General features: G+C 37.6%; 1 protein-coding gene across 1 annotated transcript; it reads right to left on the bottom strand.

Annotated features, from left to right (window-relative positions):
* Positions 1 to 1,849: 1,849 nt before the first annotated feature.
* LOC145773830 (uncharacterized) lies at positions 1,850 to 6,232 on the bottom strand. Its single transcript, XM_082584958.1, has one exon. It carries the CDS (start codon positions 6,230 to 6,232, stop codon positions 1,850 to 1,852), a length of 4,383 nt encoding a protein of 1,460 aa, XP_082441084.1.
* Positions 6,233 to 19,038: the final 12,806 nt, after the last annotated feature.

The following is a 19,038-nucleotide window of genomic DNA, read 5'->3' as shown; positions in this document are numbered from 1 at the left end:
GCGCTTTGAGAACGTGGTTTTAGCAATTACTGAAATTTGTAAAGAATTGTTTGCGCTCCAGTAGGCCTATCACTCAAAACCGATTGAAAAGCCTAACTATAGGCTACATGTTGTGCATCAATTCAGACGTCGCAAAATTTTATCATTTGATGCTGTGATCCGTAATTTTGCATTGCAAAAAATCTAGAAAGGGTTGAATTAAATCAGGGATGTCCATAGTCCGGCTCGCGGGCCAACTCCGGCCCACGAGACGTTTTTGTATGGCCCGCGCCTGTTGTTGTACAATGTGCTATTTTTGGCCTGCAGACACACAAAAAATCATACAAATTCAACTTGCAGTTTTCAGAAAAATTATTGTGGCTGTTGGCCCGCGAACACTTATTATCAAATCTGGCTCGCGTGGGAAAAAGTTTGGACACTCCTGAATTAAATGCTTGGTTGAACTATTTTCGTTGCCTGTAGGCCTATTGTGTGTTTACAAAGCTTTTTAGACAAAATAGTTTGCCTCAATGGCATTTTTGCTGCAAGTGTAATCCAGTGATTATTGATGATTTTTACATTGAACAAAGTTCTTTTCATGCTGAGGAAAGTAGGCTAATTTTAGCTTAACACAAACATGCAACGCAAGATACAGATTAGTTGTATATTTGCTAAAAAATATTATGGGGCCCATTTTTCGTATTGTTTCCCGACCAGTGCTGACTTCTCTCGGAGGCCCTGCTAGCACCCCTTGGGGGTGCTGGAATAGACTGTAAGGGGTGCTAAATGCATGCAGTATAATACCAAAAAATGCCATTTTACTTTTCTGCATTTTTTCATCTTTCTGCCAGTATCAGCAGTTGTCATGTAACAAATTTATATTTTAACATTTAACCGAAAATTATCAGTATTGCAAAATGCATTTCAATGCTGCAAATTCAAAACCTAACGTTCTCATAGAACATAAGTCAAGCTTCCTGTTAACAAACGCCACTCACACAGAATCTAGCTCAACACATCTGTATTTCTAATGCAACATAACTATGAAACCGGTATAGCGTTTCCCTTGATTCTTACGATAGCTATTATTGATGAAAAGGCTCTACCGGTATATTATGAAGTAAGCGGGGAATTGAAAAATGAACAGACTCAGACTTGGCATTCGAAATTTGACTAGCAAGCGAACGGACTGAACTTTAGAACGAGAATGTTAAATTCACGACTGGGGTGTAACGTCCGCTTTGTCTATTTGATTGCTACGTTACAGTGACGTATTTTGTTTGTCGTTGACCTTTGCTCTATTGAACTGCCTGGTCAGTTTCTTCTGTCTAGATTGCTTCCAACAACACGACACATGAATTTGAATTGGTTTTCACGTGTTCTTTTAATGTGCTTTTTTAGACAATCTTTTAAACACAGGTAACTTTGAGATTTCTTAATTTGCGACCGTCCAGAGAAAAGCAATTTTGTAGAATGAATCAAAACGATTTACAGTACAATTACAAATTCCCTTTCTCAAGGATTGACAATTATTGAAAAACGAATAGGTCATAATGGTTGTATAATTCAATGAAAACTGACGTTGTATCGTCGACTAATAAGTTACTGATTTAACGAAAACAGACCACAGGTGCCAAACGCATATGCGAAAGAGGCCAAACAATATAAAAGAGAAACAAAAACAGGTGGCTTTTTTAGTACAGTGGTCGGCAAAAGAGAAAAAATCCAAATATTAACAAACGAGTCACAAATGAACGCAGAGGGCTTAACTTAAGAAAATTGGCAGTAACATTCCCTCCCCTTTAAGGCCTCGTACATTTGTTCAAATACACAGGTATAAACAACATGAGAAAACAAAATCAGCACAAATTTACATTGGTTTTGCAGGAACGATCAAGCATAACTTTTGAATTGGTCTGACAATCAAGGACTGTTTAGTTTGAACGCTAACGCTACGGACAATGCCATTTTTGTCGGGAAACGTTTGAATTACGCGACCCATGAGCCAATTGTTTCGGGGTGTGTTATCTGCGATTAAAACTATGTCCCCCACAGTCAGATTAGGAGATTTTTTGGTCCACCTTTGTTTTTGCTGGAGCAAAGGTAAGTACTCTTTTACCCACCGTGTCCAAAAGACGTCGGCCATGTATTGGACTTGTCTCCAGCGTTTTCGAGAGTAAAGCTCTTTTTTGTTTGTGAATGAGCCTGGAGGAAGGTTTATTTGCTGTTTTAGAAGAAGCAAATGGTTCGGTGTGAGAGCCTCCATGTCATTAGGATCGTCTGACGATTTTGTAAGTGGACGACTGTTAATAATGTTTTCTACTTCACACATGAAGGTAGTCAGCGTTTCATCTGTTAAAGTTTGGCCTTTACAGATAGCTGATAAGATTTTCCTAATGGATCTGATTTGTCTTTCCCACACACCTCCATGATGGGATGCACTTGGAGAGTTAAAGATCCACTTGATGCTTTTCTGTGTTAAAGCATCTTCGATTTGACTGTTGTTCCATGATTTGATGGCTTCTCTCATTTCTCGTTCACCACCAACAAAGTTTGAACCATTGTCAGATCTAATTTCTTCTACTTGCCCTCTTCTTGCGATGAATCGTCGTAGAGCGAGTATAAAAGATGAAGTGTCAAGAGAGTTTGCGATTTCAATGTGTACGGCTCTTATTACAAGGCAAGTAAAAATGACACCGTATCTTTTATGTTCTGTTCTACCCTTTTTAATAATAAATGGGCCAAAATAGTCTACACCAACGTAGGTGAATGGAGGTTTGTCTGGTGTCAATCTGTTTTTAGGAAGATCAGCCATTTTTTGTGTGCTGAGTTTTCCGCTTCTTTTGCGGCAATCAACACATTTGGATAAAACCTTGCGGACTGCTGAATTGGCTTTTATAATCCATAGATTTTCGCGCAGGGCAGACAGGACGTGTTCCCTGCCACTGTGACCAAATGTGTCGTGCATTTCTTGAATGATGAGAGGAACTATTTGGGAGCGATTTGGAAGAATAATTTGATGTTTTGCATCGTGTTTGAGAGGTGCAGCTTTGATGCGGCCACCAATTCTTAGTAAATTGTTTTCTAAGAAAGGGTCGAATTTTATTAAGCTACTGCAGTTGTTTAATGGCTTTTGTGCTTTCAGTTGGCTGATTTCGTTGGCAAAGTGTTTTGACTGAACAAAGGTAAAAATAAAGTCTTGTGCCTTTGTGAGCTCATCTGGAGACAAGCAAAGATTGTGTGCTGGGGCATTTTGTTTATTTGCAAGGTTAGTGAGTCTTAAAGTCAGAAATTTATGCTTACAACGGAAAAGCCAAGCAACGATTCTTTTCAGCTTGTACCAAGAAGAATACTTACCCAAAAGATCTTCCAGAAAGTGGGATTCGCTTTGGGTTGCAAAACACGTTTGCTTTGGTTGTTTAATTTCTGGGTCATTGTCCACGACTTCGAGAAATTTTGGTTGCTTAGGCCATTGAGATTGTGGTTTCCATAGAAATTCAGGGCCGTTTTTCCATTGATTGCATTGAAGAAAGTTTGGAATTGAGAGACCCCTTGAAGCATGATCAGCAGGATTACATTTAGTGGGAACGTATCTCCATTGGGAAATTGTTGAAGCATCTTTAATCTGTTGAACTCGATTTGAGACGAAGGTATGAAACGCTTTGTTTGAGTTGTTGAGATAGCGCAAGACAGTTGTGCTGTCGGTCCAAAAAATTGACTCTTTATTAAGATAAGGTACCTTTAACTCTCTTTGTAGTATTTTTTCAGAGCTAATTGAGATTGTAGCAGCTGATAACTCCAATCGAGGAATCGTCATTGCCTTCATTGGTGCAAGTCGAGTTTGGTAGTGCGAGTCTTCCAAAAGTTTGATACTAGAGTTAACAGATTTCATGAATTGAGCTTGTTGAACAGATAATTCGGGTTTACAGTTAACAATTGAGTCAACAGCGTCAAAGCACATGTCGCACATTGGATGGGTAGAAGTTTTGGTAAAGAAATTTTTAGTTTTACTTTGATCCTGTTTGCTGTTAGGACAATTCACTAGCCAGCCAACGGCCGTTTTGATGGCATAATAGCCACCTTTTGCTTGTATTACTTCTTGTGGTTGGAGAACGTACGGATTGTCATTGCCGATAAGAAGTCCTACCTCTGCGTCAACATCGGGAATCGAGATGTTTGCAAATTCTGGAAAGTGTTTAGTGTCTTCTAGGGTAGGAATATCTGTATTTGAAACAGGAATTTGAAAAGTGGAGTAAAGAGAGCTTAGAGAAATGTATTTGTTTTCGTCAAAATCTGACATTTCGACATTTGTGACCACCTTTACCTTGTTACGTTTGCCAGTGTTGTTTAGCGTGATGGTACAAATATTAGTTTCTTGACAGTCGGCAATTTGCAACTTTTCTATCAAATCATTTGTTATGAAAGATGTTGTACTTCCACTGTCCAAAAACGCTTGTGTAGTGATAGTTTGATTACTTCCTTGCAGGCGAACCTTTACTGGGATTATGGGAAGCAGACTGCGAGAATTTGTTCGTGTGTTGACAAACCCATTGCGTATTGCTTGTGTAGGTTGATTGATATTAATTTTTTGAGTTGTGTCTTTAGGTGTGATATTTGTGGTGATTTGTGTTGCATCTGGGGGATGCAAGAGAGTAGTGTGGCGTTCAGTGCATCCTAGTTTTATGCAAGGGTCCTTCCTTTTACATTGATATGCCCAGTGACCAGCATTTAAACAGCACTTGCAGAGTTTGTTGTCGATTACAAATTTAAGCCTTTGGTCAATATTCATCATTCGAAATTGTTTGCATTGATTGAGAAAATGTTTATCTCTGCACAGATGGCATGTCCTTTCATGGTTCGACGATTTTATTTGCGTTGCAAAGGTTACGCTGCTCCTACGTTTGGAGTTGGAATCATCGAATTGTTTTTTAGTAGATTTTAGAATATCGCATGCCAAATTGGTCGTTTCTCTCGTTTTGCGCGAGACGTACCGTGAGAGATCTGAAAGGCTTATTTCTTGATTTCTTTCATGCAAAATTACGTCAACTTCGCGTAACCAGCCAGAATACCAGCCACTTGGCAAGCGTCTTATTATTTTTGTTATGGTATCCATGTTGTCCATTTTCTGTAAGTAATTCATGCCAGACAAAGTACATATGCAGGAAGTTAGTTCCGAAGAGAACTTGATTAGAGAATCCTTGTTAGAATTTTGAAGAGATGGGCCGTTTATGACGGAATCAACACATGCGCGAGCTATTTGAAATTTTTGACCGAAGGTTTGTTGTAGCAAAGCTCTTGCTTTTGTGTAACCTTCGTGGGGAAGCATGTATTGACACCCTTTTACCAAAGTGTGCGCAGAGCCTTTGGTGTATTGCAACAGATAAAAAAGTTTACGTTTAGGCTCTGTGAAATTACAATCAATTAACGTATCAAATGCGTCTATAAAACCACAGTATTCAGCAGAATTTCCATCAAAGATTGGGGGTTCTACAGACAACAGTGGGGACGGGTTGATAGTAATATTTGGAATTTGTTTCGAGTTTACTGATTGATTATTGTTTATTTGATTTAGTACAGGGGTCTGGGCATACGACGTACTCGGCTCATGTCTCACAAACGATTTATTTGTTACTGTTTGTGAAGGATTAATTTTGTTTGAAACGACAATAGATTCGTGAATGTTAGACCTGGCTTCTACGCCACTCAACGTTAATTGGGATAACATAGGATACACAGAATTATTGTTTACATTAGTTGCTAAATTCGATTGAAATTGTCCGTTTATATCAACATTGTCTTTAGACATTTTATAGCGCTCACCAGCATCTTCTTCCGATTCTTCCGAAAGTTGGGCAATTGTCTCTTGGAGCTCTGCCTTTAGTTTAGCTTCCTGGACTTGTTGCAGGAATTTTCTTTCTTGTTCTTCACGTAGCTGACTTTGTTTTAGGACCATTGTTTCAAATTCTGCCCTTGCTTTCGCTTGCTCTTGTTCCAACTCGCAGATCCTTTTTTGTGATTCCAATCGAGCTAATATTACCGCCTTCTTAATTTTAGCGCTCATTGTAGAGGAGCGGCTTTTGCTGGAAACTTTGCTGGTGCTGTCGCTTGGGTGCAGACTGCCATTTTCTGCTTGGTAGAGCATTTTTGATTGTGATCTTGTTGTCACCTTTGATGTTTGGGGTTCTGGATTTGTTGATTCTTCGGCATTTGATTTATCTGCCACGTCTGTCTCCTTTACAGAATTTGTTGCCATTTTCTTGACATTCAACTTCGCTCACTGTCAACAACGACGACTTTCTTGATTGAAATGTCTAAAAACTGAAATGTAACGTCCGCTTTGTCTATTTGATTGCTACGTTACAGTGACGTATTTTGTTTGTCGTTGACCTTTGCTCTATTGAACTGCCTGGTCAGTTTCTTCTGTCTAGATTGCTTCCAACAACACGACACATGAATTTGAATTGGTTTTCACGTGTTCTTTTAATGTGCTTTTTTAGACAATCTTTTAAACACAGGTAACTTTGAGATTTCTTAATTTGCGACCGTCCAGAGAAAAGCAATTTTGTAGAATGAATCAAAACGATTTACAGTACAATTACAAATTCCCTTTCTCAAGGATTGACAATTATTGAAAAACGAATAGGTCATAATGGTTGTATAATTCAATGAAAACTGACGTTGTATCGTCGACTAATAAGTTACTGATTTAACGAAAACAGACCACAGGTGCCAAACGCATATGCGAAAGAGGCCAAACAATATAAAAGAGAAACAAAAACAGGTGGCTTTTTTAGTACAGTGGTCGGCAAAAGAGAAAAAATCCAAATATTAACAAACGAGTCACAAATGAACGCAGAGGGCTTAACTTAAGAAAATTGGCAGTAACATGGGGAATGTCGCTCTTCTGACACCGGTCGCACTAAATTATATTGATTAGAGATATTTTTCAATTCCCGAATAGCAAATTTGAAACTTTGATTTAATAAAAAGTGATTCATTCTATTTAATTCGTTTGCTTTTTTGTAGGAAGTCATACCCCTAGACTAGACAGCCGGAAGCCTAAATTATCCTTTAAATTATCCCTTTTTTAATTAGAGACTTAGAGTCTCTCAAAATCCTTTTAAATTAGCCTTTTTTAATATCCTTTTTATTTTCCTTGTAAAAAATAATACGACAGTTAGATAGTAAAACCCCACGCTGGGGACTTAGAAGAGTGAAAAACCCTACAGTCATATCAATGATTGCTGTTTCGAAGTAGCCAACATGATTTGCTGTTATTGTAGTCATCTCCCAGTCAAGTACGCAAATTGATCCTGAGTAGATTGTGCGAACTTACCTGGTGGGTGTTTTGTTGTAATATTGTTGCTCACCTCTCGCTTCTAGAAACCACCATGGCAAAATACATTCCCACAAATCACTCGTATCCAGAGTGGATACAGCAACCCTTTTTGGGTGATGAGACATGAGTGATGATAATAGACTAAACGAGGAGCTGATTGACATGCAGGGGAATCAGAGTTGTTGGACAAAATTTCGTTCTTCCGCTTCCTGATTTCTAGTGTGATCAGTTGACAGCATATCCTGCATTGGCACGAGCAACACTGGAATTGATCGTTCCATTTCCGACTACCTACTTGTGCGAAAAGGCGTTATCCACTATATGCTCTAAATAAAAACAAAGGAATCGACTTCAACATGGGTTGCTCCACGATATGAGAGTGGCTTTGACCAACACGAAGCCTCGAATAGAGAAATTGGTCACACATAAGCAACAACAGAAATCACATTGATACATGTGTAACTAGATACCCAACTGGATAACTTAAGTAGGTCTATGCTTAAGTTTGTCCATGTTCTGTCACTATTCTCGGGTTTTCCTATTTCTTTTATCACTAATGACGATACTAGTTTTGAAGAATAAACAAAATGATCAATTTGTACATCGCTTTCCTTTCAATAGTGCAGGCCAAAATTTAATGGCGGCGGCGAAATTTTGACATGCTTTTTGATCACTGGCGGTATAGCCTATTTTGTATTTTTTGCCGCCTAACAAACTGTGCTGTTGTTTTAAGAGAGTTGATTCACTTACATATGATTATAAGCTTAAATGAATTTCTGTTGGTGAATGAAAGTCAAATACCAAATCTAGAATCAACTTCGTTAAAACAACAGCACAGTTTGTTAAACAACAAGAGACTTAATTATAAAATATATCGCCAACGATCTGAAGGCATGTCAAAATTTCGGCCTCTACTAAATTTTTGGCCGGCACTGTATAGTAGTCGTATATCAACAATAGTTAGGGGGCAGGGCCTCTGAGAGAAGTTTTCATCAAGGGTACGAAGAGTCATTCCGGGCCCCCCTCTCACTCCGGGCCCCCTTCGTTTTGGGCAAAGCGCGTGATGTTTGCTTCTATAGGCGTACCGCGTATTGCACACCATACAACATTTTACTGCAGAATTAGACATCTGTGCGATATAATAGTATCAGGCTGCAATAAAACTATTACTTAATTTTAATAGGCTATGTACAATAATATTGAATATGAAAGATAAATATGTCAGTTACCTCATATGATATAGGCCTACCCTGCCCTGCTGCCAGATAAGAAAAAACTGCGCATCATAAAATACAAGTTTATAGGAACAGAGAATGGGATTGGCCTATTCTAAATTAAATTCTATTCCTATGCATCTGAATAATGACAGTTCAGTTTATTTTTGTTTTGTTGGCGAAAAAGAAAAGAACAAAAATATACAAAAACACAATAAACACAAATAATTCGCACAACAAGGACGGCAGCGAAAGACCAAAAGGTCACCAAAGTCAGCTGCCACCCAAACATTTAAACAAAAGACCCAAAATTAAGAATATTAACACATATAGCACAATACCAGCACTTTACATAATACATTAACAGTGGAGTAACACAGGGCAACATAAAAAAAAACTGTGCAGAGAAATAAGCAGATGATATGTTTTAGGAGTGATCATTGTACAAATTCTTTAATAAACATTTATATTTAAATTTAAAAGCATTATAACACTTTTCCTGTATTTCTTTTGGTATTTGATTCCATAGTTTCACTCCATTAAAACATAGCATCTTCTTACCAGAGTTTGACGTTGCAGAACATAAATGACCGGGTGCCACAATGCTCTGCACCTAAATATCCTGACACCACAGTGTGCGCGCCTATTTGACCGGCGCCTAATTGTCTGCACCTAAAAGACGTGGACCACATACAGCCAGTAGGCTACTATTGTACAAAGAGGATAATTTGTACAGTTTAACAACTACATAACAGTATAATGTACTATTACTGTAGAACTCTGATGTAATGGACCAACACTCTGGTCAGTTTTTTTTCTCCAAGGCATTTGGATGTAACAGATGTTAGATTTCTGATACAGGAAAGGACAAAAAATGCTGCCCATGAATAGTCCATTATATCCAAATTCTGCTAAACATAAAAAATTCACTATTTATATATAGTTATTAAACAATCAGTCCGTCATTTAACTTGAACATGCACAAAATTTTGCTGAGATTGAGAATGACCGTCCAAAAGCAAAAAAGCTCAAGTAGCCTACTTTCAAAAGTTCACGCTTCAACAGGCTCAAGAGCATCAAATTAGTAGCTGTAGGCTAGTATGGTATGATTGCAAGTTACCTCACAATCAAAACTAAATATACTGTAACACTTGTACTACAATAACTTCATGATCGGTATTTAGTTACTAGTTAGCATAACAGCTTGTCTGGACTTTTCTTTCAAAAACTTTTATAACTTGGCCAAAGTAAACTTTGTCAGGGTCTTCTTTAACTCTTAGCCAATGCTTGCATGTCAACTATATACCAAAAGCAGTATTTTGTACATCGCTGAGTTCATTTATTCAGCAAAACAGATTTTTCTTGCCTTTTTTTCTGCAAAAACTTTAATAACTTTATCAAAGTTAACTTGTCTGGCTAACTTTGATTCTATGCTGAGCCTTGCCAGATTGACTAAACGCTCTTCACCTGTTGTTGATCTTAAATAATTTTTGATCAGCTTTAGTTTACACAAACTTACCATCTTGCTTTCCGTTTTTAATTAGTGGTTTGTGTTGTGCATATCGTGTGAATTGTCACACACAATTTTTGTTTGCCAGTTGTTGATGGTGCTGTTGAAAGGTGTCGCTTGTACAGCTTTAATGTAAAATTTTCAAACTACAAAATCGGCTGCCGAGAAACATATTAGTTATTTATCTTAGATGTAGCCTATAATTATTCCGAATGAGGACACTATGTGGTGTCGAAAACGTTGGATTTAGTAGTTTTTTATTGTTTTTTTTTTGTGTTTAAGAAATAATGTTAAATCCGTTAACGTTACTGAGTGTCATATGTATCTCGTACAACAAGTCAAGCTCTCTACCAATGCTCAAACACAACATCAGGTCAAAACATAATCAAATTAATCATCTGACCAATAACCTTTCTTCATTAACTTTTGCATTCACCACATGCTTAGCAGAGGTGAATGAAGCCACTTTTTTTTACTTTGGCTCCGCTCCAGCTCGTTTTTCAAATAGTTTTTAAAAAACCCAAAAACACCCGGGCTTTTAAAAAAAAAATCTGGCGGGTTAGGCAATCTCAACCTTGCTTTTGCTACGCTATGCCTCCCCCCCGGACAGAAGAATAACTAACTTTTATGATATAATTTAGGGTGCTTTTAACAGAACATTTTTAACGTAAAGCATTAAATCACCACTTTGGGCCCCTAATTTGCGCACAATGCACTTAGTTACCTTTCCGGGCCCTCTTGCTACATTACGGCCCCCCCCCCAGGACTAAATAATTTAAACGTTTAGGATGGTTTTAACAAAATATTTTTGCGCGTAAACTATAAAATCACAATTCCGGGCCCCCCAACAATCACAGGTCTGGGCTCTCAAGGGTACGCCGTACCCTCCGTACCCCCCTCTCGTAGGCCCTGTTAAGGGGGTGCTAGACTGGTCAGGCCTGTTTACAGGGGTGCTAGAGTCAGAAAAGGTTAAGAAACGCTGCTCTAGATAGAGATAGTAAGTTTTGCGTTTGGGAAGTTTTAAGTTTGTGCAAGATTTGTTAAACCACCATGCTCAAACGACATTAATAAAACACGACATCAATAAAAGTTTGTACACAACCTTTATACGCCTATTCATAACATTGTCGATGAAGGGGACCCGAAAATAAATTGGCACCGGGCCCGATAAATCCTGTCAACGGCTCTGAATATCTAGCTATCTATTGAACAGTTCTTTGTCGCTGTATGAATAGGTTAGTCAAGTGAATATTGTTTAGAACTGTAGGCTAATCCACAAAATGCAGAAAAGCGTAGATTTGAAACTGCCTAAGAAGGCTGTTTAGATGAAACAGCTTTCTTTAGAACTGCCTATCTGGCCAGGTTACGATTGAAAATGACACAAGCTTAGCCTACAGTCGATCAATTACTCCAAAAATGAGATGACATCCAGACAACACTATGAACTCCAACCAGATTCAAGCAGTAACATCCATAAACAGACAATAGGCAAAAAGGGTTTACTTCCCTTAAATTGAATCTTGCTTGAATATTTTTAATCTTTCCAGACATGTTAGAGCAATACGCCTGGCCAACACAGTTTTTGAAGTCAAGGTTCAGTTGGTCAAGCAAAAATAGTAAGCTACACGCTTAGCCAAACGCAGCAGCACCAGTTTTCAAGTTAAAACAATAGAAACCCTTGATGCAAAATCAGTGGACTTGACAGCATCAAATTTTACGTCTTAAAGCAGTTTAACATAGCCTACCTTAACACAAGAATGATTTGTTCTTGATGAGAAACATCTGAAGTAGCATTTACCATAATCAAAAAATACTTGGAACTGCCTATTTCATTCAAAAATTTGTTTATTTTTTAAGTTGGTACGCTATTATTTTAGTGGCAAAAATGGGCCCTCTTCAAACGTGAAAAAATGAAAAACTACTCGTTTTTCTTTTACAATGTCATGCTAAGGGGGAAAGCTGCCCGACTTCCCCCCTCTCGGAGCCCCTGCTCAAGAGTCGGACTATAGCGCCGCTTGATCTTGAAGCTTCTTCGTTCACGAAGTCACACGCGCTCACCAACTGAGCTATCAGGGCGGACATCTATCCATTGAATAGGCTATCTTGTTATCTCTTGAACAGTTTTTTATAGCTGTATAAATAGGTTAGTCGAGTGAATATTGTTTAAAACTGTAATCCACAAAATGCAGAGAAGCATAGATTTGAAAATGTTCAAGTAGGCTGCTTGGATGAGACAACTTTTCTTTAGAATTTCCTATCTAGCCGAGTTACAATTGAAAATGACACAAGCTTACCTATAGCCTACCTACAGTCGATCATTCCTCCAAAAATGATATGACATCTGAACAACACTATGAACTCCCAACAGATTTAAGCAATGATATCCATAAGCATACAATAATAGGGAAAAAGGGTTAACTTCCTTTAAATTGAATCTTGCTTGAACATTTTTAATCTTTCCAGACATGTTGGATCAATATGCCTGGCCAACGCAGTTTTTGCAGTCAAAGTTCAGTTGGTCAAGCAAAAATAGTAGGCTACCGTACCTGCTTAGCCAAACGCAGCAGCACCAGTTTTCAAATTTAAACAATAGAAACCCTTTAATGATGCAGAAATCAGTAGGCTTAACAGCATCAAATTTTAAAACTATCATTTTAAAAACTATCAGCAAAACACGATGGGGCAAGATCGGCTACACTATAATCAAAGTATAGGTTATCAAATCTAAATATTCAATTACTTCCCTGCAGTGTTGTACGTTGACGCCGTCAATTTGACGGCGTCATTTGACGGCGTCAGCTTTTTGTTGACGCTGAGGCTAGCGCCGTCAATTCATTTTTCAGTTGACGGAAGTGATAGCGCCGTCAACTATTTTGCCGATTTTAAGCGTCAAGCGCTATGCGTCATTTTTTATTTTCATGGAAAAAAAATGAAAAATCTCGTTTCACAATTAGAGTTTCACCTATGGTTTCACAATGTATTCTGGCCAGCGCGACTCATCCGAATTACCGGCTTTTGCGTTGGTTGGAATGGCTCCCTGGAATACACGCGGAAGAAGTTCGCCAAATGGTGATCAGTCTAGGGCCATTTTTATTTTGACCTAAAAAAAAAAATTTTTGACTTTATTTTTATCAAATTTTGACTTTATTTTGACCTAACGAAATTGCTTATTTGTAAAGGTCACATTTCTTCCTTGAATTGATACCAGTTACTCAAACATAATATTTTGTCGATTTCAGACCCAAACGTAATATTTTGTCGAAAAGTCAAGGTTTTTATGGATTATAAAAAGTGCGTCGTGTTTTTCGGCGATAGGAAAATCTCCACAAATCTGTCTAACTTTTGCTGAAGATGATTTAGCTTGGCTATTCCTAAAATCCAAACTGTTGATTTTCGAAAAGACTACGTTTGTGAAGATGGAGCTTTTTATAAAAAATATTTAAATACGTAACAATGAATAAACAATGGGCAATTTGCGATAAAAGATACTGCTGATCCGTCAGCATTGTGACATATTTCCTGCTTTCATGGGTTAATATGGTTTAATTGTGAAGTTTGTCAAAAGCCATAATTTGACAAATTTTGACTTTATTGAAAATTTTGACTTTATTGTCAATTTTGACTTTATTTTGACCTATAAACTTCTTAGAAACAGTCCCCTAGGTGCTAAAAATAACTTTATTCTTGGATTCGTGGATAGACGAGGTCCTTAAAAATTTTTGACTTTATTGACTTTTGCGGGCCCTAGTGATCACCCATGTATTGAGAACGAGAGATCAGAGACAGAAAGCGAAAAATCCATGATCGGCTTCGCGGAACGTTGAAGATACTTTATTTCAAGAGCTTTATGCCTCTGAAAAGAGCGATGTTGGTGCAGTGAACCTGGTTAAAAGATTTATACATGCTAAACTATCACAGCACGTTAGGAACAGTGATACCTTTCCGAGGAAACGTTTTCAATTTATTTTTGAAATACAACACACCAATACCAACCAGCGCTGCTGTGGAACGCATGTTTTCACTTGGAAAGGACAATAGCCTAGGCTATGCGTCCCAAACGTTTTGAAATGCTTGCTTTTTCTGTAAGGAAATAACTAATAGGCTAAGCAGCTAATTACAATACAGTCTCAAAACATAATATCTGCTCTTTATTTTTAGCTATTGTTAGCCTAAACTTGGTTGAAATATTTCCGTTTTATGAGACGCTGGCAAAAAATAGCGCTAGAAATTAGCGCTGACGCTGACGCCGTCAATTTCTTTAAGAGCTTACGCAGTACTTTACGCCGTAAAGTTTTTAGGCAATTCGCGCTGACGCTGACGCCGTCAATTTATTTCAATGACGCGTACAACACTGCTTCCCTGTCATTATCTGTACATCAAATTGATCTGCTACAGGCCCCGCAGTTGGTTAATCCGGCACTGGTTACTATTGTTTTGTTTGTCAATGGTTCAACAAAGTAAACTCTCTACCAAAGCAAGATGTAGTTAAGTAGTTTTCAACATCAAAGTATGAAGTTTTATCAATTTGTTGCTTGTGTATCGTAATTGTCCTATGCAATTAAGAAAATGAAAATATTTTCTGACAGGTGTCAAACCTTCAATAATGCTTGTGTAAGGGATTTGTGATAAACTTGTAATGTGTACAACTTTCTGAAAAATATTTTCTCTATAGTAGGCTAGGCGTTTTCAAGTTTTGCTGTTTGTAATTAGAAATGACAGTTGTTGATAAATCGTTTTCTTAATAGATTAGGTAACGTAGTTCTTCCCTTTCGGCACAGTTGTCGGTCTTTGGACTCTGTCTACTTATGAAAATGGCCTCTTTGAAACGCAATTGTACCGCGTCGTTTTCTCTGGCAATGATTGTAAATTCAAAGTCGTCGTGGCACTGTTGTTGATGATGAAAGACCGAAGTTTTGTCTTTGCAAAGGTGTTCTTTCAGGCGGGGGGAGTGAGCTGATCGTGCTGCCTATGTAGCTTTTTCTGCATTTCTTGTATATGATCATATAAACACAGTTCTTGGTAGTAGGCCTACACATGTCGTCGTTCCGTAGTGGGCAGTCTTGTACACGACAAGGTTCGGATTTTTGTCGTTTTTGAAGGTCGTTCGGAGGGTTCGTGAGCGTCGAAACAGGCGGACTGGTAAATCCAGGTCTTTGATGACTTTCTCTACTCTACGGTCCCCGTCGTCGCTCATAAAATGAAATTCAAAATGTATTGGATTAAAGGTGTTTTGGGGGGTAGACACTGTCTATATTTTGCTGGTGTCGTCGTCTTCATCGGGGTGGTTGCTTAAGAAAGTCCTTGGGGGTATCCATTGTACTCGATCGTCTTCTCGAATTTCCTTAGGTGTGATGTTGCTCTGTTAGATGAGGAACCTCTATCCTTTATTCTCTTTATTTCGTTTAGCAGTAACTTATGGTCTTCTTGGTGCTTGTGGATAGGGCCGAGTCAAAGTGTGGGAGAAATTTAAGAAGTTTAGGCTACTTTAGTTGTTAACTGAAATATTTAAAAATAAAATTAGTCAATGCGAGGTCCTTTTGTTCAGTGGTCCCATGCGGTGCTATAGCGCTGTGCAAGCGGTAGTTTAGCCTACGGGCTACGGCCCTGCAGTAAATTGTAATAATTAATTGTAATAAGTTAGCCTACTCCGTCAATAAAGCACTCTTAGTACAAAACGTACGATTAAAAGGAGCGATTGTTCAATCAAAATAAGAGCCAAAATTTTCTAAAATTGTACTTTACCGCTGTGAGCTCAGCTCGTAAAGTGGTTTGATATTACGCGCGGATAATTTCATTCACTAGGTGCCGCCAAACCAAGAGCTGTTTTTGAACTTGCTCAAGGCCATACTCAGAGACTTCAAACGTTGATCCAGCGTTGCTTGATTTGGCCGCTTTTACGTTCACAAAGTTTAGCTGTTATCTAACTAGTGTAGGTTATAACCTTGGAAGCATTGATAGATCTTAACATGCACTCCATATTTACAGTAATGTAAAATTACTTGCTAAAAAGTTGGAAAGATTCGGATTCAATTTCATTCACTTAATCAAATATATTTGCACATGGATAGTTTTTCTGTATTCTTCTCCGAAAGTTTTAATTTTCTAGTTGTCAGTAGGCCTATAAGGCCTATATGTTTGTTATGATTAAATTTTGTAAATGTGATATCGAATCTAAGAATTTGGGGTAGAGTAGACAAACGAAGTGAGCAACATGACTGCAGTATCGTAGCTCGCACTCAGGTGGGGGTTGAAAGTCCCGAGCGTACAATGTTCGGGAGATGACGCTGCAAGTTTATCCGAAGTGAGTTTTTGGCGGAAGTGATGTCATCTTTGGTTTATCATTGTTTTATCATAGTCAGTTTACTAAGTTTGTGATAAAACTGTTACAACTCTGGTCGTGTGATCGCGTCACAGTACGATGCATTCCGGTCTGTTTTGCGGCAGTAAAGCAGGCCCACAAAACGTTAGTTATTTCTCTGATCATAATTGTCTATCAGGGTTTATTAGGAAGTTGTAGCGGAGTAGTGAAACCTAAAACAAGATTTTAAGCTTTGTTATTTGACATTAAGAAGTAATGCAGTTTGACAGAGACAAATTGGTAGTATCAAAACAGGGTAGCCTGTACTATAGGCTAAGCATAGGTTACTACAAATACTTTAGTAGGCAAAACGTGTTTTAGGATACTGGTGCAAATAGTCTACGTTGAACCAATTCTCAAAATATAAACACATTGAATCACAATATAATCAGACCTAGCTGACTCCGTAAAATATAGTCCGAATCCAGAAAAAGTGAAAAAAGAACTAATTTGGAAAGAAAGCTATTCAACCAACCAGATTTAGTTTATGTTAAGGAGAGTCTGATTAGCAATGTGTGGAAAATCAGGATTGACTGTGTATAAAATGTAAGCTTTTTGACATTTTGTAAAAAAATTACCACCCTTGCGATCAAGTTGGCATTGTGACAGCATGTCGTGTTTTTAAACATTGAATTTGCCAAATCACGATTTTTAACAATAGCATTTTAACATTTAGGCTATGACTGTCATAATTAACTTTGTTAGTGTAAAGTTTTTCGAAGGCCTTTTCGGTTGAAAAGCACATGAATATTTTTGAATGGGTTTTTTAGTTTTGCGTTCGTCAATGTTGATTTCGCATCAACTCTTAACGCTGTTGGGAGATGACATAAGAATGACGTGTTATAACGTTTCATCGTTCACTTTCTGGTCACAGTAAGTGAGCTTTCGCCAAATAGTAGCCTTATACCGCCCTAGCCCCTATACCAATATCGTTAAGCATGAAATTTCAACTTCAAACACAATGCGAACTTAGCCTATTTTTTTGGAAAGTTGAATAAAAGATTAACCAACAAAACTAACTAGTAAGCTAATTAGACTACTGTCCAGTGCTTTATTCGAGAGTATACGGTGGTATACGCAGTATACTCTCTGCTTTTTCGAGCAACTATTTAATAGGCCTATGCCCTCTAGTTTTCCAAAGAGAGTGTCTGTGCTATCCTTACTGATTCTTGACAACTACTAACAAACTACTTAACCATTTGAGGACCAATGGTACACGGGTTTACCATGAACTTAATTCCGTATCGAGGTACAAAAACAATTTTGTACCTGAGAGCAAAATGGTTGGAACGCCTGGTTAATCTAATAAAAAAATAAAGAGCCAAAATGTAGATACCAAACTTATGTTCAGCAAACAAACGTTTCGAAAACTATACTGTCTTCATCGTCAGTGTTATAAATAACACTTATTAATTAACACATATAATTTAATTAACACTTATTAATTATTATGTTATAAATAACACACATTTATAACACTGAAGATGAAGACAGTATAGTTTTCGAAACGTTTGTTTGCTGAACATGAGTTTGGTATCTACATTTTGGGCTCTTTAATTTTGTACCTCTCGTCCAATTTTGATAACTCATGTTATGGTAGAATAAAGATTAGTATTTGGCAAGTTGTGTATTATTTATCATTTTGGTAAATCTGATAGCACACCTTGTGCTTTTTTTACGAATACAGCACTGCTACTGTCTAACATTTCTATCAACAACGTTCGTTACGTGCATTGATAAAAGCATCATCCGATGTAAAGATTAACTTATTATGTCAATTTGATATTTAACTAGGCCTCAATAAATGCAAGAAAAAGAACAAGTTTGTTGCGACCGTTTCCCGATTGACAGAACAAGTTACATTCTCGACAGACAATCACTACATAAGCAAAACACAAACGTTACATTGAGACTTGCAACAAAACTTCATGTATTCATTTCCACTCATCTTATAATCATCCATATAATCGGATGCGCAGTGTGGAGCAGGCTACTGAAAAAGCATCAACCGCATCAACAAAAGGAAATAGAGCGCAAATGTATTGAAATCAGTTTTATTTGCAGCTTTGATATTATGCTCATTCCAACATATTGTTTGTCCGAAGATAGAAATAAATAACAATCAACAATCTTTTTCAATGATTTTTTTTGTGTCAATTGTAAGAGAGAAAGCGTCAAGTTGCTCCATTGACACAACAGTGTTAGCTTATTTAAATACTTCACAACAGCATTAGGCCTAACTGATAAAAAAAGAAAAATGTATTGGGAATAAAATTATCGATGGATACAAATTGGTGTGTGGCGCAAACTTTTTATAAGGGAGCAAAGAGTGTGGTGCCTCCATAAGGACTTTTACAAGTGTTGTGAGTGGCTACACACTTTGTATTTGAGTTAAAGAAGTTGCTACAAGAAGCTTACGTTTGCATGAGCAAAATAACATCAGCATGTTATATAGACCTATAACTGTTTAGTTTGCCAATCTTGGAAGCAAACCTTGAAAGTGCTTCCACGTCTAAACTATTGCAAGCTCTTTTCAATATTCTGAACCTAATTCACCTATCCGTTCACGACAAGGTAAACCGATATTTAACTCTTAGCATTTTATTAACCCGTTATAGCCTAATATTTTCAAACGTAA

Source organism: Aplidium turbinatum, chromosome 7 (assembly GCF_918807975.1).
Source record: "Aplidium turbinatum chromosome 7, kaAplTurb1.1, whole genome shotgun sequence".
Taxonomy (NCBI): domain Eukaryota; kingdom Metazoa; phylum Chordata; class Ascidiacea; order Aplousobranchia; family Polyclinidae; genus Aplidium; species Aplidium turbinatum.
The sequence above is the reverse complement of the archived record's forward strand: the minus strand, read 5'-3'. Positions and strand labels throughout refer to the sequence as shown.

Excerpts from the sequence above, each read along its gene's own strand:
- LOC145773830 (XM_082584958.1), bottom strand. The coding sequence starts at position 6,232 with ATGGCAACAAATTCTGTAAAGGAGACAGACGTGGCAGATAAATCAAAT.